Raw genomic sequence first — 23871 nt, forward strand, 5'->3', positions numbered from 1 at the left:
AACAACGTAGAAGAAGACAGTCATGGCAAAATACTACGAACACCTGACAAATCATCCTAAACAAAACCTGTTAACTTATAAAGTGAATATATGAGAAGCTCTTTGTGAAAATAATAGGCAATTTTAGAAACAGACTAAGCCAAGCTAAAAGGGTTGTCAAACTTCCTGAACTTGATGTTTTGCTTTCTACTTTACAGTTTACACCATTTTGGTGAAGAAATTTAAAATCAATGGCAATCAACAAGCTAACAAGGCTATAGTATAACCGTCTGTTAACCAACTCAAACCATAAAAATCGATCACGAAAAATTTAACAAACTTCCTATATATATCCGAAAATGGATTAAGGGAAGAAGCCAAATTTCGTTCCTTCCCAAGGGTCATGGCGAAGTCGTTACCATTAGGATTCCCATTACATAATGCTGTACTATCTATTTTGTTAGTTGCCAAAGCATATGACCCCTCTCTCTAATTCATGAGACAACTATGGTCTGTGCCGCTTCAAGTTACATGCAGGGCATTTATACTGCTTTATACCCTCAGCTTTAGCAGGTGTTATCTTCACGCACTTACCATGGAACCATCTCTCGCAGATATCACAACCAATCCAAAATTCATCAGCATTGTAATTCCCATCACAACATCCGCATAGTGTTTCACCATGTTCTTCTTCATCCTCGTCGCAACTTTCATCTGCCAGCTTTGCAGTGCTTTTAGCCTGAACGTCACTTGTCCTCTGCAGAAATGTGAGAGCAGTTATTTCGTATCCAAAGAAAAAAGATAATATTAGATCAGGACACACAGAAAATCTGAATCTCCATTAGATCGAAGCACAATGGACTTAATTACCAAACATCAACAACCTGATGATACCAAATGGAACCTACCAACTCAGGAACAACAACGAGAAGATATTGTTGAAGGATGTTTTTTCATACCTGCATACTACCACGGGATTTGCTCCCATTATCTGCACTAGGCTTGTCTTGTATGGGCTTTCTTTCTGCTATGACTTCAAAAACAGTGGGCAAATCGTTGATCAAGCTGTGCAGACGCTTCCTGAGCAGGAACCAACAGAGGAAAGTTAGGATAATCTCTTCCGTATTTTTTCTTTATACAACAACAACAAACAAACAAACCCATTGAAATCCCAAAGTGGGGCCTGGGGAGGGTAGACTGTATGCAGACCAATCAAATGCACCCCCTTCCCTTTTTGTATAGCTAGTAGAAATTCACTTGATTACTACTACATCCGCTTCATTTTATTTGACATTGTTCGACAGGACATGGGACTTTAGAAAAGAACAAAGATTTTTAGAACATGTGTTTTTTTTTTTTGTGAAACTTGGTAACTTTAGAACATGTGGGTTTAAACATACCACAACATTTTTGCGGCTATAAAAGCATGCCATCAAGAGTAATAATTAGTTTAAAGTTAAATTGCTTGCAAGTAAAGAAAAGTGTCATTCTTTTTGGAAAGAATTCACATAAAATGAAAGATAGTACTAAATTTAATCTAAACAGACTCATTGGATACAAATAAAAAGTAAGAAAAATTTGATAGACAAGAAAGTAGTCACTCACAAAGAAAATTGTGCTATCGATTGAGGAAGATTGTACAAGTGCAAACTGGGGGGGGGGGCGTAAGAATATATATAAATTTTGCAGAAAAATTACACCATAAAGTGGAGATCAACACATGTCTAATGAAGTTTAACCAGGAGCAGAAATGAACACTGTCAAATCACTTGTTTATGGATCCACATGGACAACAGAGTGAGACTATATGTTGATTCACTTTCCTACTCCAAGTCTCCAGACATCCACCACAACCAATTGAAAATTTGGAATATTTAATTAGCACATACATAAAGAGCCAAACTAGCCAAGCCGCATCAAAAAAGGTGGATAAATACTAAAGCACAACAAGGATAGAGCAATTTAAAATTTTCTTCGTGAAGACGGTAAACAATGTTTCGATTGAAACATAACAACAACAACATACCCAGTGAAATCCCACTAAGTGGGGTCTAGGGAGGGTAGAAGTGTACGCAGACCTTATCACTACCTCATGGAGGTAGAGTGTTTCCGAAAGACCCTCGGCTCAAGTGCACCAAACCCAAGTAAAAGAGGAGGAAAACAACAAAGAAAGTATAACAGTTAATACGAAAAGCAGTGCAGAACCTACAGGAAAGAAACTATACCAGCAGCAAAATAGTGTGATAATTAAAACACAATACACAACATATGACGATAGATAACAAAAGCAAGGCAAGACAACAACCTACGCCTGCTAACCTTCTACTCTAATTCGTGATATTCACAACATCCACTCTGTAACAAGATGCAACTATCAGTGTTTCATAAATGAAAGAGTAAGTTGTTGGTGAGTACACATAGCAAATTAAAATTAGAAGTTGTAGCAGACACCATCTCCATAACAGGGATTAGTCTCCTTGAGGGTAGATAATTCATGAAAACCTATATATGATAGTTATAATGACTTTTAACAACTCTAATCACAACTAGAATCAATGAACAATCTGATTTATTTTCATAGACGGTGTGAGGGATATAAAAAAATGTTATGTTCATTAAAGATCACGAAAATGTTTTGCCAACTTTGTGTTCATGCAAAAGAACGAGAGTTATAGATAAAAGTAAGCGGTACAAGCATGAGATACATGTAATCCTAAATCCTAATTGTTGAGGGGTAGTCTTAGTGAAGTACAATCTTCTAGCAAACTGTTGCGAACCACTGTTGGGAAAACAAGACAATATACACGATCAATTGAAAGCATCCATTCCACCCAATAAGAAATATCTCCAAGCGAACACATTTAGAAAGAACAATCATCTGACAGAGCACTCTTGCAACTTAATGATTTCTCAAATTTTTGCACTTCAACATTTCCATCTACACTTAAAAAAGGGAATAGATGTTCCTTTTCCAACAGAGTTTACTCATAGAAAACCCAGTTTATGCGCCACCAGATATGTAATGACTCCCATGCAACATGAACCCATAACATAGGAAGAATTTAGACAGTGCTCCAGAACGTACGGATTAATGAAAACCGTGTCCTATTAGTTCTCTTACATGTATGAAGTTGATGTTAAACATAACTCTCAGTCCTTGTTTCAAAGGCATACTCTCTCCGTCCCAATTTAAGTGTCTTAGTTTGACTGGGCACGAAATATAAGAATACAAAGGAATACTTTTGAATCTTGTGGTCTTAAATTAAAGATGTGTCTAGTCCTTTTAATCTTGTGGTCATAAACTTGCTATGTTGAATGTTGGAATTGAAGAACTTCCTAAATATAGAAAGAGACACTCTTTTTGGGCAGGCCAAAAAAAGAAAGTAACACTTGAATTGAGACAGAGGGAGTACTAAGAACATCAGTTACAAGCATAAAGGTCAATCATTTTCCATAATGCCTATTATATAAGATGATATAAATTCCTTGCACCAAGTTGCAGTTACGATTTCCCATGAAGTCTAGAACAATGGCAGGACAAAAAGAAAGAATGTCATGTAAGGAGACTTTCTTATGAATTCTAAGCAAAAGAGAAAATCATCAACATTACAATACCAATTTCCCTTTAAATATAGTATAATAGAAGAAAAATAGGAAACAAGATAACCAAAAGAAATCGGGCTAGTCTGTCATCCATGTTTATTGTGAGAAATATAGGAAAAGAATATTATTGAATTGTTGTTGTTTACATTATTACATTGAGACCCTATTTATAGACCCTAGAATACAATCCTTTACCAAGTAGGATACTATTTAGTATTCCTATTTCTATTTCTATTCCTATTCCTATTCTAATAGGATTGTATAAACCTATTCCTATTCTTATAGGATTGTATAAACCTATTCCTATTCTAATAGGATTGTATAAACCTATTCATATTCTAACACTCCCCCTCAAGCTAGTGCATACAATTCATGTGCCTAGCTTGTTACAAATGTAATTAACACGAGGACCGATGAGGGGCTTGGTAAGACATCTGCGAGTTGATCACTCGACTTCACAAAATTGACAATAAATTTCAATGTGCTTGATCTTCTCATGAAATACTGAATTTGATGCATAATGCCGATAAAACACAGAATGATAAAATTACAGTGTTGGAACTTCCCAAACCAAGCTTGCAAAGACTGTTTCAGACCATAGAGTGACTTACGTAATCAACATACAAGGCTACTAAACTCCCCCAGAGCAACAAAATTAGGTGGTTGCTCCATATAGACTTCTTCACAATGCAGCGAACATTGTAAGTGCTCAAAATCTAGTATAAAGTACATGGTTCATGTTGGAATCAATAGACAGTCGATATTAAACAAGTCACCGAAAAACTACCCGAAATATGCTCATATGCCGGAGTATTAGATTTGATGGGTAAAAGTGGTCACAATCTAAGAAATAAAATTATATGGCTAGGGTCGGAATGATGTCACGACCCAACTAGAAAATAGAAATTATATAGGATAGTTCGAATTGATGGAACGACCCCATTGAAAAAGAGAAATAATTTGGGTAGGGTCGGAATGATGGCACCTACTGAAAAAGAAAAATAATATGGGTAGGGTCGGAATGATGGCACGACCCTACTGAAAAAGAAAAATTATACGGGTAGGGTTGGAATGATGGCACAATCCTATGCAAATCAGATTTAAGGAGTCACCGGAAAGACGAATGGAACTATGCAAATCAAATCTGAGGAGTCACTGAAAAGACACATGATGCTATGCTACTCAGATATGTGAAATAGTTCGGAAAAATCCATGGTACTACACAAATTAAATATGAAAAGTAGTCCGGAGAGATGCACGGTGCTACGTAAATCAGATATGCAAAAAAAGGTAGTCACCGGAAGGATGGCACGGTACTACACAAATTATATATGAAAAAGGAGTCACTGGAATGATGGCACAGTGCTACACAAACTAGATATGAAAAAGTAGTCATCAGAATGATGGCACGGTGCTACACAAATTAGATATAAGAAAGTAGTCACTAGAATGATGCATGGTGACCCAACTTTTACAAACATAATCATTGGCTAGACAGGCAGCATATATGGGTGCGACCCGCCGGCAGCGGAAGCTCTTTAATTCTCTACCAAGTTCGTAGAGGCTCTGATACCATGTGAGAAATATAGGAAAAGAATATTATTGAATTGTTGTTGTTTACATTATTACATTGAGACCCTATTTATAGACCCTAGAATACAATCCTTTACCAAGTAGGATACTATTTAGTATTCCTATTTCTATTTCTATTCCTATTCCTATTCTAATAGGATTGTATAAACCTATTCCTATTCTAATAGGATTGTATAAATCATATTCTAACATTTATAATGGCAACTTGTGACACTTTCCTGCTAATACCTTCCTCAACCACTAAAATATTCAATTTTATCCCGTTAGCAACATCAAGATCGAACAATTGTCTACTTTCCATGTAAGACACCAAAAGAATAGCAAGAATAGTATGTGAAGGGGAGTTATAACCATAACAATATATAATTATCAATTAACTACCCCGAAGGGGTGGCCCAGTGGTTTGGGCTTGGGACTTGCATGTTGGAGGTCTCAAGTTCGAAACCCCTTGCCAGCAAAAGCAAGGGGTTTGCCTTATGGGTCGAGCTCGTCACACCGGGCTTGCCTAGTGCGGGTTACCTCTCCTGTGTGGTTTGCGAGCTATTGCATAGGAGCGGAGGTTTTACCCTGTCCGCACACAAAGAGTAGCGGCTGCAGGTTCCCCTTGTCATAAAAATAAATAAATTATATATTAACTATTTTAAAAGCTCCAACAAATAATATCATGTGCCATCAGTAAGATATATCAGAGAGTAGGAATTTTTGAGGTATATGCACAACTACACTGGAAAATGGTGGAAAAAGAACCTACATTTTTAGAGTTCTTTTCACATCTGATTATATTAATTTATCCCAATTTTGTAAAAATAAAAGAGTACCTTTCATTTCTGTTAAGACGAGCTCCAAAAAAAAAGGCCACAGCAAGCAACCAACAATCACTGTGCACAGCAACCAATGAAAGCCAATCTATACGATTCATCCCATCCCTTGCAAAATTTATCCCAAGAGCTGGCTCTGGGAGTTCAGGTGGAACTTCGTCAGCTGGAAGGTTGACTTCCCATGTTTCGTTCGGATGTCCATACAGACACAAATTTTCCTTTTCTACAAAAGAGATGTCAATGAGTTTAAAACAGAGAGAAAAGTTGCCGCGAGACAAACTTAGAACCACAGCATACTTTTAAAAGGAAAACGATTTAGAGAAAACTGAAGAAGTCACAGCAGGTTCAGTAAAAGATACTCCACAAAGATCAACTTCTCTTGTTAAAAAGAGTTGCAACAAATACTTGTCAAAAAGATGGCATCTTTTTAAGAGAAATTTGTTCTTTAAGCACCACTTCATCCCTAGTAAATACTTGTCAAAAAGATGGCATCTTTTTAAGAGAAATTTGTTCTTTAAGCACTACTTCATCCCTAGTAAATTAATGCAGACAATTCCTGAGAAAATCTAAAGATCATTGACCAGCAGTAGAGGTAGAAAATGGTGGTTTGGCAGAACTTTGGGGTAAAAAGGTCTAAATCAATAAATGGGTCACTACCCGACCTGCCCAAGAATAAGTTGGGTAGAGATGGTTGGGTCAAAATGAGTCATAACCCTACCTACATAACTGTGAGTACAACAACAACAACATCTCAATGTAATCCCACAAGTGGAGGTCTGGAGAGGGTGATGTGTACGCAGCCTCGTGAAGGTAGAGAGGTTGTTCCCGGTAAGCCCTCGACTAAAGTAAGCATATCAAAAATCAAGTATGTAAAGCAAATACAATAGCGAAGAAGTCATGCTTAAAACAATTAAGAAGGGAACAAGTAGCAACAACAAATAAAATGATATCTAAACCAAAGAAAGAACATATATTGATATGGGAACTAGACAACGCTTGACTACCTACTAACCTTCAACACTAATCCTCGACTTACATATCTTCCTCTCTAGGATCATGTCATCATGTCTTATCTAATCACCTCACCAAAACTTTCTTGGTTTACCTTTACCTCACTTTATACCCACAATAGCCAACCTTCCACACATACCTAACTATTAGTAAACTTTAATTTCTTTGTTTATTTAACAAACATCACTGATTTATTTTTTTTAAAAAAAAACTTCTTTTTTATAGCTATACAAACCATATCAAACAAAAAAATTAGTACATATTTTGCAAGCCCTAATTTGTCACTCCCTACTTCTGCCCTAATTCTCGACCTCAATTACTACTAAACCTCAAATATTTCAAACTGCAAATTGAGCAGTAAAAACTAACATAACTAATTTTCTCATTGACTTAGCAAATCAGTTCTTTTTACTGCAATCCCAAGCCACAAATTTAAATTCGATCTATAAAGCAACACAAAATCAATAGAATTGAAAATTACCTGGATCACACATATTAGAAAACTCTTCCACATCTGAAAAAACACAAAACAATTTCACATCCATTAAAAAAAAACAAAAAAATTGCAGGCAAAAACATGCATATATATGAAGAAGTTACCATTAGTTAAAGCACGAAGTATCCCAGCACGGCGAGCACTGTAATCTTTGAAGATCTCTTCTACAGTCCTCGGACTAGAAGAAATTGAAGCCATATTCCTCCAAATAAATAAAATCAAACTGAAATTATCGCTAACAACAAAAGAGGAAAATTGATCTCAATTTTTATAAACCTATTGAACTAGAAAAAAAGAACAACATTGAATTGAGGGCGTGTGGTGAAAAGGACTATTTTGGTCCGAAAACAAAATTGATATATATATTATTTTTCTAAAATTATTATTATTTTAATTTTAATATTTAAAAGTTAAAAATTAATTAAAAAATTATATTTATCCTTCTATTTTCTTTTTAGGAGCATGTTTGGACTAACTTAAAAAAAACATATAAAGTAGGAAAGACTGACCTATTTTTTATTTTTAACTTTTTAAAAAAGTCATGTTAAACTTATTTTTAAGCTATTTTTAACTTTGTCAAATACGAGAAGTCAAAAATTAACTTAAAAATAGACTGATCAACTATTAAGTCAATTCAAATACCTTGTTAGTCTTTCGATTCCTTTTTTATTTTAAAGTCTTTTTATAAAAGAAGGCATTATTCTTCAAATCTCATTTATGAACTTTGTGTAGAAGCCATTTTGTGTATGTTTATGTTTTCTTTCTTTAAAGATTTTTTCTTATATTCTATAATGTTAATTTCTCATTTCTTGTTACGTCTTTTGTGAAATTTATATTCAATTATTCATATATTCAAAGCAAAACACCAATATTACTAATATGCTCCTTTATTATTCTTTTTATTTTTATTTTTCATTTGTCTGACACTCATAAATTAGACTTTTTCGAATTCGCGATGAATAGGGTCCATTGGAGGGATAGTGCTCCCTATACCCCCATCAAAATTACATATTATATTTTCTTGCTTAGACTTGAAATATAGACAAACGAATTTAGCTAAATCTTCAAAAAAAAAATTTATCTTAATCTAATTAATATCTTAGGAGTTACATTTTTATTATGATATTGCATTGTCTTTGAGATCCACTAAGTTAAATTATGAAAAAAAATATTATTGAACAAAATATGTAGTAAAGGATTTTTCATCAATTATTTCATGCTTACTTGAATCGGATGTACTATCTTCCTAAAATAGGAATCTAAATAAGATCTGTATACACACCACCATTTTCAAATTTCACTTTCAAAATTATATGAGGTATATAGTTGTTGAATAATCATTTCAAGAAATAGCTCATACATATCATTCATTTGTCATTTGTTTTTGAATTATACTTTCATCAAAGAAAGTAGTTGATTTTTATGAAATAAGTATCAAAAACACACTTAAACTATTTTTTTTTAGTTTCATACCTAAACTATTGATAGTGTGAGTTTCATACCTAAATTATCACTTATTAGTTGGAGAAACACACTTCTCTCTTTAATAACACTCTCATCATGGTGTGTGTAATACACTATTTCTTTTATTTTAAAAAAATTGTCAATCACACTCCACATGAACGAGAAAAACGTAAATAAAATAAATAAATTAGGAGTGGAGAGTTAAATAGGGTAGTGTAGAATTTTTATTTTTTTGAAAATAATATCAATTTTTGGGGGGAGGGGGGAGTGAAGTATGAGTTGTTGGGGGGGGGGGGGGAGGAGTGGTGGAGTGGGGTAAGAAAAATAATTTAAATTTTATTTTTAATAAAATTATCTTTTCTAGGGATAGTAATACTTTAATCTTTAATTTTGAATTAACATTAAAAGTTTATTATTTAATTTTTGTCAAGATGGAATATTTTATCCATGTGAAATTTTATGTGTCAAGGTTTTTTCAAATAAAAGAGAGTGAATTACACACACCACTGAGATGTGTTTCTCAAACTAATAAGTGATAATTTAGGTATGAAACTAAAAAAAATGAATAATTTAGATGTATTTTTGACTGTCAATTTTTATCAATGATAGTCTCACTTCTCTTTCTAACATGCGGAGAAAATGATTCAACATAACCATTTACATTTTGAATTTTTGAAGAAAAAAAAACTCATAGATCTTCTCTTATGTATAAAATAAAATAAAAATCTTTAAAAATTTTGTCACTAAATAAAAAATATATATATGTAATGAACCACAAAATGAATTGGAACACTATTTTCAATGAACGATGGACCAATATCATAATCACTATTCCATTCAAATATTTCCATAATACATTGTTACATATATAGCACACATAGAAACATTCTACAACAAAGCAAATTAAACCCTAATTCCTAGAAAATGGCAAAACCTTCCTAGGAACATTTATTGGTACTCTTTTGCAAAAGAGTTTATTTGGACACATCAAAAAAAAAATTAAAATGGGAAATTGACTAATACTTACTCTAATTATTCTTGCATATTTTTATTTTATTGGATAGTTTGGTACATAAACTATCATGTATTTCCGAAAAAGATGTAACATAATTAAGCTACTCTGATTTAACTTGACGTGAAGCAGGAATCCCCATCATTCTATTAATACCCTCCATCATCTTCTCATGGTACAAACTATGAGGCTGATTCCCATCGAACTCATCAGGCATTTTCTCCCAATCTAGGGTTGGCTCCCACTCTGCCTCTTGGATTACCTCTGCGATTTTATGAAACACAATAGCACTTCCTTCTTTTGTTAAATGCAATCCATCCCTACACAAAAATAAATTCAAAAACCCAACCATTTATTCATAAAAATTATTGTAAATTGATTGTTAAAAAGTAAGTATTTTAGGAAACACATGTGATAGTGTGTTATAGGCCGTTTGATCAAGCTTTCAAAATCTGTTTATTTTGAAAAGTATTTTTTGAATTCTTTTTTAAAGACTAGCAATTTATATTTGACTAATAAATCCGCGAAAAACTTTTGTTTGTTTGTGCTTGATCAAGGTTCGAAAAGTATTCTATATTTCCAACTTCTAAAACACAATTTCTGCTGCTACTAAAAATCACTTATATATTCTCATAAAAGTTTGGTCAAAACACTTAATTCTTTTATGTACTTTTAAACTTCCTAGTAACTTCACCAAAGTGACACTTATTTTGGGACTCATAAAGTGTATAGCAGAATAATCATTACCAGAAGACTGTATCCATCCAATCAGAAGGTTCCTGGAGGGCTGACCAAAAATCAATATACTTCAACCCTAATTCTTGGGCCAATTTGATACCAGCTTCTGAGTATATGCGACCTCTCTCATTAGTTCTACCTAGATTACTCCTGAAAACAATGAGCGTCGAATGAGCGGGTTGAGTTAAAACTCAGCATGTCAAAATAGATTGAGTTAATAAATAAGCAGGTTATTGACCTATTTAAAATAATTGTCTTTTCTTGATATGTTAAAAGTGACGAGTAAAAGTAAAAATCTATTTTTGAAATAATAAACAAATAAAAATGAACGAAAAAATATCGAGGTTAATTACCCATAAAAGTCAATAATTTGTTTCTCGTTCACTGCAGGAGCGGTTAGCATAATTACACGAGTGGTTTGTGAAAGGCCCTGCAAATTTTTGTTAGAAAAAACAAATAATTAAGTTGACATCACATTAATTAGCTTACAAATAATGATTTAAACTTAAAATGTTGTGTTTTTTTACCTTGATATGAAGTATAATTTTTCTCATATTTTCAACATATTCATCAATAGGGACATTAGGGCTATTAGGAATATCAGGATCTGTTGAATCATTTCCACCAAAATAAAGTATAACTAGAGAAGGCTGAATTTTATCTTTCTGCATGTGAATAAACCAAATTAGAATTTCACATAAAATAAAATAAAAGTTGAAGAAAAACAAATATCATAATAAATTATAAATCGACTAACAAATAAAGTCTAAACTATTTGTTTAGTTCTAATGAAAATACTTGTTTTAATTTTTATCTATCACCGAGGGATGTAGTGGGATGCATGATGTATATAAATCCACATTTGAATCAGAGATCTCGGATTAGATCTTCATAATTGAGAACCCCCTTTAGTAAATAACAATTATAAATAAAGATTTATTTACCACGAATTAATGAGAAATTAAAGTGTATTATAAGACAACCTTTTCCATCTCATTTTCATCGAATAACCGGTTCCCTGAAAATTTTTACGGTGAAAAGCAAATTTCCTTTGAAATATTAAAAATAGTCAATGAACATTTCTTCTTTTTTCACTGATTAAATCAAAACTCTATGAAAATAACGAGATATTTTTCAATAGAAAAACAATGAAACATACATGCAATATTCCAAAATTAAGTTAAGTACCTGTGGAAAGACTTTGCTCAAAACTTGAAGAGCATTTCTTGAGGTCCAACCACCATATCCACGAACAAATATATCGGCCTATAATATAATATATTTATCAATCTTATGGCATAATGGAGTAATAGCAAGCTCTAAAAAGATTAATTTCTTTTATTCAATTTGTAAGCAGTCATAAATATCATCTCAACATGTATTTCATTTACAAGTCAATGGATGACGTTAATTTTTGAATAGTACTAGATAAGATGTATAAGTAATATCGATATTCATTGTGCAAGAATTACTTAAATTTGCAATCAAACATTACGCTAAAATTAATACAAACATTATTTTATTTAATACATGCTACCAAATGATCCTTTGTAGTAAATATTCAACTTGTAATAGTTTCATAATAGTTTCAACTTTGAAATAAAGGGAAAATGTCAGAGAAGAAGATTTATAAAATTTAAATTTTAAATTTGTTTTTCACACGATAATAATACCTTACGAGCATAGAATCCTGTGAGGGCAGCACCCCAGCCATCAAAATAATAACTTAGCTGCACAATTGATGAACCAAATAGAACGAACAATGGACGATTTGGTCCTACCTTTGGCTCACTCATTTTGTTTTGTGTGTGTTTTTTTTTCTTATAAGTAACAATTTTTGTGTTTTTGATGCTACAAACATTTGCATAACACTTGTATTTATAATGGATAATAATGCCTACAAAAGAGGAGATTTATTAATTTCTTACTCCATATATGCATACCAATAAAATATTATATTGTGCATCTTCGTGTTTTTGGCTCCACACTGGAAATGATTTACTACGACACAAATATTTATATATAATTTATTCTCCATAAATATTTAAAATTGTTTTAGTTAACACTCTACTTAAATTTTACAATATTAATAATATTTGTAGGTTATCTCAAAGAGATAGTGGTAAAGTTTGTGTATATTATATCCTCTTCAGACTTCTGGAATTACCGAATTCATCATCGTTGTTGTTGTAATAATATTTGGAGATATTTATATTATACTAAATGAGATGATTTACAATTATACAAATAAATTTATATACATAACTTAAATTATTATAAGAATCAACACCACTTAAAATTTCAATGTTATTAATATTTCTAGGTATTCAATTTGCACTTAATGTGATAATTTACTATCATACAAATACATAATAACTTATTTTAGATAAATGGGTAATGCTAAATGGCTAGAAAATTAAAAAAGTATATAGTATTCTTTTTATTTAAAGTTAAACTGATTTGTTTTCCATTTTTTAATTAAAATGTATTAAAGTTAAAAGGGTAAAAATGTTTTAAAAGGTAAGATAACATATTTTTTTAAATTTTCTGGCCAAATTCTGGCCAAATTTCTGGCCAAAAGGTTTTTCCCAATAATTTATTACCAACAATGATTTACTATCACACACACACACACACACACACACACACACACACACACATATATATATATATTAAATTTTAGCTATTTACAATGTTAATACTCCATCCGTCCCAATTTATGTGCACATTTCATTTTTCGAGAGTCAAAGAGTTTATGTTTGACCAAGAATTTGCTCAAGAATCCTCAAAAAAATTTAAATGAAATTTATACATTTGTAAACTACGTAAAAAGTATTATAAGTCACAATAATTGAAAATTTAAAATATTTAAAAATATATAAAAAATTTACGATAAAAAATAGACTTATTTGAATCTCACTTTACACTTAATTAGATGATTTATCATACAATTATATTAATGTGACTTATTTTAAATAAATTGAAATTTATTTGACTGAAGACACGACTTAAAAGATAACATCACAAATAAATATTAGACCCATAGTTATATTCAAAATATTCTATTTTTTACTTATTAATAATTTTGTCAGTCTTAACAGCAATCTCAAGAAGTTTGAATTTAATATGCTGTTAATTAATTAATACAGCTGGCCATGAGGAGGAGTGCTTTTGAAAAAAAATATTACTCTTATTAGTAACTTTTTTTTTTTGTATGTTTTAAAAAAATATATATATTTTTATAATTTTTAATTCTAATTTTCCAGACGAGTGTTTAAAATTACAAGATTAAAAAATATTTTGATATATTTTAATTTTAAATTATAAGATTCAAATGAGCAAATCATAGTTCATAAACAAAATACTCCCTCCGTCTCATTTTATATGTCATTTCTGTCTATAAATAGTTGGTTCATAATACTTATCATTTTATAAAATCAATGCATAAATTAGCATATTGTTCCTTTTTTACCCTTGTGAGTTATTAGCATTGAAAACATACATTTGATCAACTTAGAAAAGTTAAGTAAATGATTCATGTTCATTGGTTAAATTAATTAATCAAAATAAATTAATTCATATTCATTGATTGAAAACTTGAGTTCCAAAAAAATTAAATAAGGGTAGAAGGGTAAAGTTACATCATTTCTAATGCAAGTGCAAAGTATAAAGTTGACATATAAAATGGAACGGAGGGAGTATCTGATAACTATAAGGTGCCAAATTGATAAATCTCAGATGTCCAAATTCCTTGTATGAATAAATATTTGCGATTACAAACTTTCAAATAAACATAATTTTCAAAAATCCACTATTCAACAATAGTTACAACTAGCTAATTATCCTTTAATATAATCATTATAATCCATACAATACAAACAATTTCTTCATTCCAAATATGAGTACATGATATAAACTTATAATCAAATTTTATATTTTAAAAAATTAAAATCGCGATTTAAAATCCTAGAAACATCTAGCTCCATCCCTACAAGAGACGAGATTAATTAATTTCTTCCTCCATATATTCATACCAATAAAATAATATGTTGTGCATCGTCATGTTTTTGGTATTAGTTCACATTTGGTTACCAACTTATTATATATTATTATTATTATTATATACTAAAGATTAAATTTTAGTCAATCTCCACATCAATCTCTAGAAGTTTAAAATTAAATATGTTGGTCATTACTTAATACACCTTGCCATGTGCCCATTTATTATATTATGGCATCATGAGGAGGAGTGCTTTTTGAGAAGATTGTAGTTTTCTAAACCAAAAAAATATAACATATGGAAAATGAGAACTGGATAAATTATTGTTACATATGATGGATGGATAAGAATTAAGAACATATAATTGCATCAATATCTCAAGCTTGTTCTAATATATATAATGGTCTGTTTGAATATGTGATATAAAATTATAATTTAAATATTCTTCTCAAGGTTTTTTGAAAAATTACATTGGGGTAGAAAAAGAAAAAATAAGAAAGGGACGGGTCTAATCTCATTTAAACTTGAGAAGGGAATATTTTCTAGTCACACTTATTTTATTAGTAAAATATAACTAGCCATAAATTTAGTCATTTTAAATTTATACAAATTAGTTTAATAACTTTTGTAAGAATAAATATAAAATGAATAATCATTTCAAGCTTATTTGAATTGAATTAAAGATCTTTCGAAAATAATTTTTCTACCCATAAAAATTATGCTGGACATATATTTCAATTAATTAGTCATAATGATAGTCTCACTTCTCCAACTAACATATGAGAAAAAATTCAACGTAAACATTTATAGTTTGAATTTATGTATTTATTTCTCTTTTAAAAAGTCAAAGATCATTTATGTTCAGATCTTTTATATATAAAATAGTTTCTCTATATAAAACTTACATTAAACAAAACAATATGTACCTAACCGCAAAATGAATTAAACCCCATTTTCAACGAACAATAACAATATATTTAATGTAATTTTACAAAGTGGAGTGTGAGGAAGGTAGAATGTATGCAGACCTCACCACGGCACTGCTCCAGAGGTAGAGAGGTTGTTTTCAATACACCCTCAACTCAAGAAAAAAATAATTCAAAGCAATATAAAAAAAAAAAACTAAAATGAAGAAAATCAAAACAAAATACTATTAATCATAATATTACTTTGGTAATTGTTTGTTTTTAAGTTTGATTACAATCATTATTTCATTTGAATATTTATAAACTCACATAATACACTATGTTATATAGCACACTCAAAAACATTGTACAAGAAAGCAAACCCCTTCCCAATATAAGGCAAAACCTTCCTAGGAACATTTAATGGTATTGATCTTTTGCACACTAAACATGAAAATGGGAAATTGATCTAGTACTTAAGTCTTAAAAAAATGTTATTGCTATAAATGATAAATATTTTCTTAATATAGTGTATTTATGTAAGTTTTCGTTTTATTATTTATGCAAAGTAAGACTACATATAATAGGTTCTTGTGATCGGACGCTTCTCTGGACCCTGTATTAATATAGCAAAAGCTTTAGTGCACCGAAATGCCCCTTTTTATCCTCTCCTTCACCCATTTATATTGGCAAACTCATTAGGCATTTTGTTCCAATCTAGGCTTGGCTCCCACTCTGCCATTGATATTACATCCTTGAGTTTATTGAACACAATCTCACTTCCTTCTTTTGTTAAATGCATTCCATCCCTACACAAACAAAATTCAAACCCCCACCATTTATTCACAAATTCTTTGTAGTACAAAAAAAGAGTTTTTGGCCAAAAACATCCCTATACTATCCTCAAAACCTAATGTACATCCTTAAAGTATTCATGTAAACAAATAACATCCTTAAAGTTTCACAAAATTGGCAGGTTTCATCCTTCTGTTACTAACAGCTTAAAATCTAACAGAAAACTCACGTAATTTCACAACCACATAATCAAAAAGGAAAAAAAAAAAACTCAAAGTGAAAGAAATATAGCATGGCAGAAAGTTATTCGCATGTATAGCTGTTTGTTTATTTTTCAAATCATCATATAATTAATTTGATATTAATGATGTCTCACAAAAAAATATTATTTTGTTTTATATTTAAAAATATTCTTTTTCCAATTTCTTTTTGACTTTAGATATTTATTACATTGGAACTAAATGTAATTATCACATATCCTTCTCAGAAAATATAATTATCACATGCATATTCAAGAACCCAACATAAAAATTTCCAACGAAATAATATCGAATCAAATTTCAGAAAAATGAATCAAACGGAATGAATTTTGATTTGGTTTTGATTTTTTCAAATTGAAAAAATTGAACCAAAATTTTCAAAATCGAACAAAACGAATGTCCACCTAAAAATCACTAAAAAGATTATCAATTTCACGGTATCTAATTAATCTAAATTTCGTTTTTTTAAATTGCATGAAACTTTTATGATTTATTTCAATAGATGATAACACGTTTTATTAAAAATCTGAATTTTGTTTAGTAAGTGGAATCCTCTTCATCTTTGGGTTGGGACTTGGGAGGAGCACATATATCCTGCATTTCTTAAACTTTTTTTTATCTTTTAAATTTTCTTTTCGTGTTTTCTTTAGACATGTGAAAGTCACGTTTTTTGCATATGATTTTGAAGCTCCCGCTAGTTTCTTAACAGTGGAGCATTGAAAGGATGAGAGTTGTTAACTTTGAGAAATGTAAAGGATGTTTTTTGCTTACAAAAATATAATAAGGATGTAGTTTAAGTTAAAGGTATAGTACAAGGATGTTTTTGGCCAAAAACTCTACAAAAAAACCTTATACCTACAATCATGTCACTTATTAGGTAATTAATTACATGTACTTCTCTTAATAAATAAAAATTTAATATATAATAGGTGAAAGGGTAAATAACATGAGCTTTGCATTTTGAAGTGCCAATCTTATAGTGCGATCAGACCAGGTCAAGTTAAAAAGACTTTGATAACTCAAGGTTGTAGCCCTCAGCCCGATCATCACATGTTATCAGCCATTTGACCAAGTTTTCAGAATGTATTTTTTTCGATCGAAATACATAAATATGCATTGATTATACAGATATTATACATGAATTATATATATATTCAGAGGTGGAGCTAGGTGGGGGTTCATGGGTTCGGACGAACCCACTAGCTTTTTTGTTAGACCCGATATTTATATTATAAAATTAATTAAATATATGTTTATTAACATGTAAACCCCCAAATAAAATTGATTTAGAACCCCCTAACTCCTAACCTTAGCTCCGCCTCTCTAATAATATACTATACAACATTTATAATAACGCTAAAATGAAAGTGTAGAAGTAATATTAAATTTGAATTACCTGAAGACATTAGGGCGTTCGTAAAGGGCTGACCAAAGATTGATAACCGGCACGCCTAATTGTTGGCCTAATTTAATACCAGCTTCTGAGTATATTTTACCTCTCTCATTTGTTCTACCTCGATTATCCCTAATCAAAAAAAGATGCATACTTTTAAATAATACTAAACATATGTAGAATGTATCAAAAAAATATGTCACGTTTAAAGTTGAAATTAAAGATTTGTTAAAAATATAAAGAAGTATCTTTTTAAAACAGTCGAAAAAAGAAAAGTATTGAAAACACCCCTAAACTTGACGCAAATTATTAATTTCGTCTCCAAACTATTGACAGCGTTAAAAACACTACTATCTAAACTGCAACATGACATAATAAGTGGTCTCAAACGCTTGTAGGAGCATGAGGCTCTTAATAAAAAATCGAGAAAAGTTGTGTTGAAAACACCCCAAAACTTGCTGAGAATTTAAAGGTGTATTTTACTCATGATACAGGATCAATGGTTATCTAAGTTCAGTTAGTCAATAGTTCATGGATAAAACTGAAATTCGCATCGAGTTCGAGGGTGTTATTAATACTTCGATAATTACCCGTAATATTCAACAAGTTGTTTCTCGTTCACTGCCGGAGCGCTTAGCATAATTAGACGAGTCTTTTCCGAAAGGCACTGCAAGTGTATGCATCAAAATGTTGCACAAAAAAGCAAAGTAAATTGTACGACAATTGGGGCAAAAATTATTTCTAACTTTTTTATTTTATTTTAATTAAAAGAGATTTTTTATAAAAGAAGAGAAACTAAGAGAAGGTTGTTTAAAAATAATAATTTTATTGGAAAAAGAATGTGTTTAAAAAGAAAAAAAACTATATTTATTAGGAAAAGTGCACACATGTTTAGCCTAGTTAAGTAATAATAGTGGTATTTTTTAACCAAACTATTAACGATAAGGATATTTTTTAACAAAACTATTAATGTATAACGTTTTTATTAATTTTACATAATTTAAAGATATTTTAACACTTTTTCGTTGAACTAATAACTAATAAAGCATGATATGTAGTTTCGTTTTTAAAAAAAAAGCATACTCACCTCTCCTTGAAGTATAATTCATTGTGAATTACTAAGCATACTTGGCTTATTAAAATACTTACTTATATTAATAAAATAATTTGATATAAATATTCGATAGAAAAATAATTTGATATAAATATTCGATAAAAAGATTAAACTTCAAGGGTTAGTACATACCTTTATATGGAGTGCAATCTTCCTCATATTTTCAACATATTCGTCAAGAGGGACATTTGGGCCTAAAGGAAATTTAGGATCTGCTGAATCATTTCCACCAAAATAAAATATGACAAGAGAAGGATGAATTTTTGCATCCTACATGTGAATTAAACAAGTTCTCTTATTATATAAAAGAGAGATGAGGCAAAATCAAACATTTCATCGATGTGTGTTTCAAGAAGGATATTTTTAGGAGAATAAAAAAAGTTTCCTTTTTTAAAATTGTGGGACCCACTTAAGCTACGTCTTTTTTGTTTTAGATTCATATCCTTTAGTTATAGCTTTATTACTTTAAATATCGGTGATATTTGTGTAAATTTTGTAACTACTTTGAGTAATAAAAATCGAATATCAATGAAGAAAAATACTTCAACTGTGGACATCTAAATGAGCTCCCTCAAATTAGGTTTTCGAGAAAAAAGAATGAGACAATTTACTATCACGCAAATAAATTTATATATATATAAATTAGAGCAAAATAAAATAAAATTAATCAACATCACTTAAAATTCACCAATATTAAAAATGTTTATCAGATATTCAATTTTAATGTGTTGTTTGGTATGAAGGAGAATATTTTTCATTGAAAATATTTTCCTAAAAAATGTTTTCTGAAAAAACATGTTGACTTCTTACTTATTTTCTCGTGTTTAGTAATTAAGCAAAAAAGAAAATAAAATTTTTTTTATCAAGAGCTAAGATAATTTTTAAATCATTGAAAATAAAATATCCATGAAGCAATATTATTTACCTTAGGGAAAATTTGCTTGTAAACATTAAGAGCCATCCTTGAGTTCCAACCATTATATCCACGCAAGAAAATATCGGCCTGTGTAGTTATCGAAGGTCTCTCAAATAACACACAAGGTCACCTAAACTTATACTACAAAAAAATATTTTCATTTAATTTACTAAAATGTTGTTCTTGCCAAATCTCAATAAAGTCAAGTTCTGTCATTTTAAATATGTCATGATATTTATTTGAGCATAAAACATATTATTATAATTTATGAGTAAAGTGTGGATAAGAAACGCAAAAAATGAATTTATTGTCTGAATTCTGATTTTGTCATTGCAAATTTAGGTTTACACTAAGTGATACTATAAAAAATTTGAAAGAGGATGGTCGAGATGAGAATTTGGAGGGATATGTTTATCTTCCAAATATCAATTTGGATTCATGTCGGACCATCTATTACAAAAGTCATTTATATTGTAAGAAGACTGTTAGAACAATATAGAGATTGTTTGATACTCTCTTCATTTCAATATAATTGAATTGTTGGGTGTTTCACACCCTTTAAGAAAACAAGATTAGGACATAAATTAAACATTGTTTTTCATTTTTACCCTTATTAAGTATTGTCAAATTAATCTTTAGAATATCGTCTAAACATTAATCATAATAACCAATTTCAGTACTAAATAATTCAAAAATGTCTTGAATTCATCACATAGAAAATAATTCAAAGCAACTAAAGTTTCTTGAACTCATCACATAGAAAATTCAAATGAAGGGTAAAAATGGAAGAATATTTTAAAAATAATCTTAAAGATTGACAATTAAGTTAATCTGAAATATGAAAAATGTCTCAACAATTCAATTATTTTGAAATGGAGGTAGAGGCGGAGCTAGGTGGAGGTTCGTGGGTTCGGACGAACCCACTAGCTTTTCCGTAGACCCTGTATTTGTATTAGAAAAAAAATAAAAATAATATATATATATATATGTATATATTAACTTGTGAACCCCAACAAAATTTATAGCTCTGTGGTAAGGAAGGGGTGGTAGAAATGTCTTTCATATTAGTGTTGTGGGTTCAAACCTTTGTCCTTTTTTTTTAATTAAAGGAAACATGTTTTACAATATGTTTTTCTTCTGTCCTAAAATTAAGAAGCCTCAAGCTTTATTTTGCATTTGCCTCTGAATGGAGGGAGTACTAGATAGATGTATTTATACACAAATACATCTCTGATACACTAGCTGCATCGGTGTCCTCTTGAAATAAATTTGTAACTATGCACAGATACACTGAATATATCAATGCATTTTTTATACTAGATACATAAAACTAATATTGAATACATTAGATATTTAATACCTGATACACTAGAGATAGAATTGATATGCACAAATACACCAAATACGTGAAATTGAGAAACACATTTACAAAGGAAAAAAGGGATGAGAGAAAGAGAAAGAGAAAGAAGAGTGAGATATGAAATATATTCGTCCAATATTATCATTCGTTATTTCGAGTAATTAACACATATACTAATGTGCTATACGAAAGTTGATCAAGAAATTACCTTGCGAGAGTAAAGGTTTGTGAGGCTTGCACCCCAACCATGTAAGTCGCAACTTAATTGCACTATTGATGATCCAAATAACACGAAAATTGGACGATTTGGTCCTATAATATTTTTTGTTCCATCTTTTCTCTTAACAATAGATTTTCCTTTTTGATGTCCTAAACAGTTCCACATACTTACTTTATTTATAATGATGGATTCCTACAAACAACAAAAAATTTATCCCTCAGACTAAGTAAAATTCAATATGAATTCAGATATAGAATTTTTTATATATTTAAAAATACACACATAATAATTTATAATTCAAATTTATTAAAGAAAATATCTTTTAACTTTTCAAATAGTAATCTAGACAAAAAGTCACAGAAAGTATACGTCAATCAAACAATATAGCTTGTCAGAAGTCATAAAAAATATATACTGACTATATAATATAACTTATCTATACCTGAGTTATACACTAATTATGATACACTTAAAAACCTTAATATATATGAAGTATACATTGATAATATATGAAGTATACTCAGACTATACATGAAGTATATTCTAACTATTCAATCTCTATCAACTCAAAATGACCTCTAAAGAGTCACAAATTTTAGATATAAGATCCTACTAATGTTTCGAGTTTTTGATATATAATTAGCTTGAAAAGATTTGAGTTAACCGAATGCCTATTCCCCTAATACCGTCATTACTTCTTCTCCAGAAAAGAAGTTCACGACACGTTTATGCTATGTCGAATTTTAAAGAAGAAGAAGACGAAGAAATTGCAACACCAACAATAACAACAGCAGAAGAAGAAGGACGAAGAAGAGTTGATCACCAAATGGTCTTTTAACGTAATTATCCCAATTTATTATCCCTCAAATTAATTAATATTCAATATGAATTTAGTTTAGATATAGAAAATTAAAAAAATATTATAAATTATAATAATTCAAAATTCAAAATTATTAAAAAAAATATCTTTTAACTTTTCATATATTAATTTAGACAGACAAGTTGAAAACAGAGTATAATTGATCATGATTATGATGATGTCTGAAAATTATATGGATACTATATATAGTGAGGTATCGTTAACATTTGATATTTAAATTTCATTTAGCTGTTATAAACGAAAGTAAGATTATGATTGAGAAATTGACCTCAAGCGAAGCTTTGAATCGCAAAATTGCAGTCATACAAGTAGCGAAAAACCCGAAAGCCATGGAGATTATTGGAGGTCTCGTCTATGGAAGATGATGAAGAAGAATCCTCTTTAATTTCCCCTTTACCGTCTCCTTGTGGTGCTTGGATATATAACGAATGGAGAAGAAAAGCAAAAAAATAAAAAAGGTTTACATTCGATTCTGTATCCAGATAGAGTCAACTCGAGACTTTTGATTAAAGACGAAAGAATCTTTTTCACTTTATCACAATCCTTATGGATGAAAATTAAAATTTTATTTGTTTATTAATATAAATTAGAGTTGTTTTTGACTCTTTGTGAGTAATTTAAAGTGAAAATATTTTTTTCATTATTATTAAAATCTTTGAAGATACTAATTTTAAAATTTTATGATCAAATATACTTTACGAAGTTCAAACTATTAAAAAGAGTTAATTTGCTTTATGCCCAAACGCCTTCACGACAAATGCATCTAAATTGAATAGGACTAATCAAAAAAGTACTGTTAGTTACAGCCCCACAGAAAAAATGGACCTAATTAATAAAATTGTGTGGAAGAGCTAAAGGCAGGACCATTTTTTGTTTATTTGTTTTTTTTATCAGAACTAAACTTAAATAATTGTTGTTTGTGGCATTGAGAGAATTTAATAATTTGGGTCCAGCATCTAATCTTATTAAGAGTTGTCTTTTTAGACCCTATTTTCCGAATTAGACACATGGACTAGAAATTTATAAAAAAAAATTAATTTTAAATAGGGAAAAGGTTTAGATATGCAATTGAATTTTTAAAAAAGATTCATTTATGTGATTCGTTAAAAGTTTGGTTCATTTATGTCATTACCGTTTAAGAAAAGGCTCATTCATGCCTTTTTTTTAACTCCAATTTTGCAAAACCATTTTTTACACCCCAAACAATTTTTAACACTTTTTAATTGAAATTTTGGATCAAATATACTCTTCAAGAATACATGAAGAACAGAAACAACTCAGAATTTTTCAACATCTTCAATTATTCACGAAATC

At 30.1% G+C, this 23871-nt stretch overlaps 3 protein-coding genes across 3 annotated transcripts; all 3 read right to left on the minus strand.

Annotated features, from left to right (window-relative positions):
- Positions 1 to 297: 297 nt before the first annotated feature.
- On the minus strand, positions 298 to 7821 carry LOC125823382 (PHD finger protein ALFIN-LIKE 1-like). The gene is made up of 5 exons (XM_049502765.1): positions 7605 to 7821; positions 7486 to 7518; positions 5994 to 6216; positions 939 to 1059; positions 298 to 736 (listed from the first exon to the last, which is right to left on the minus strand). The coding sequence occupies exons 1-5, from the start codon at positions 7696 to 7698 to the stop codon at positions 485 to 487; spliced, it is 723 nt and encodes a 240-aa protein (XP_049358722.1). The 5' UTR covers positions 7699 to 7821; the 3' UTR covers positions 298 to 484.
- Positions 7822 to 10079: 2258 nt separating this feature from the next.
- On the minus strand, positions 10080 to 12510 carry LOC125823381 (GDSL esterase/lipase CPRD49-like). The gene is made up of 6 exons (XM_049502764.1): positions 12388 to 12510; positions 11903 to 11980; positions 11242 to 11379; positions 11068 to 11144; positions 10724 to 10864; positions 10080 to 10296 (listed from the first exon to the last, which is right to left on the minus strand). The coding sequence occupies exons 1-6, from the start codon at positions 12508 to 12510 to the stop codon at positions 10080 to 10082; spliced, it is 774 nt and encodes a 257-aa protein (XP_049358721.1).
- A 3762-nt stretch (positions 12511 to 16272) lies between these two features.
- Positions 16273 to 23000, minus strand: LOC125823379 (GDSL esterase/lipase CPRD49-like). The gene is made up of 7 exons (XM_049502762.1): positions 22826 to 23000; positions 21666 to 21869; positions 20107 to 20184; positions 19314 to 19451; positions 18658 to 18734; positions 18071 to 18199; positions 16273 to 16428 (listed from the first exon to the last, which is right to left on the minus strand). The coding sequence occupies exons 1-7, from the start codon at positions 22886 to 22888 to the stop codon at positions 16293 to 16295; spliced, it is 825 nt and encodes a 274-aa protein (XP_049358719.1). The 5' UTR covers positions 22889 to 23000; the 3' UTR covers positions 16273 to 16292.
- Between the last annotated feature and the right edge of the window lie 871 nt (positions 23001 to 23871).

This window comes from Solanum verrucosum, unplaced genomic scaffold (genome assembly GCF_900185275.1).
Source record: "Solanum verrucosum unplaced genomic scaffold, falcon-dt-bn FXZP01000013.1, whole genome shotgun sequence".
Lineage (NCBI taxonomy): Eukaryota > Viridiplantae > Streptophyta > Magnoliopsida > Solanales > Solanaceae > Solanum > Solanum verrucosum.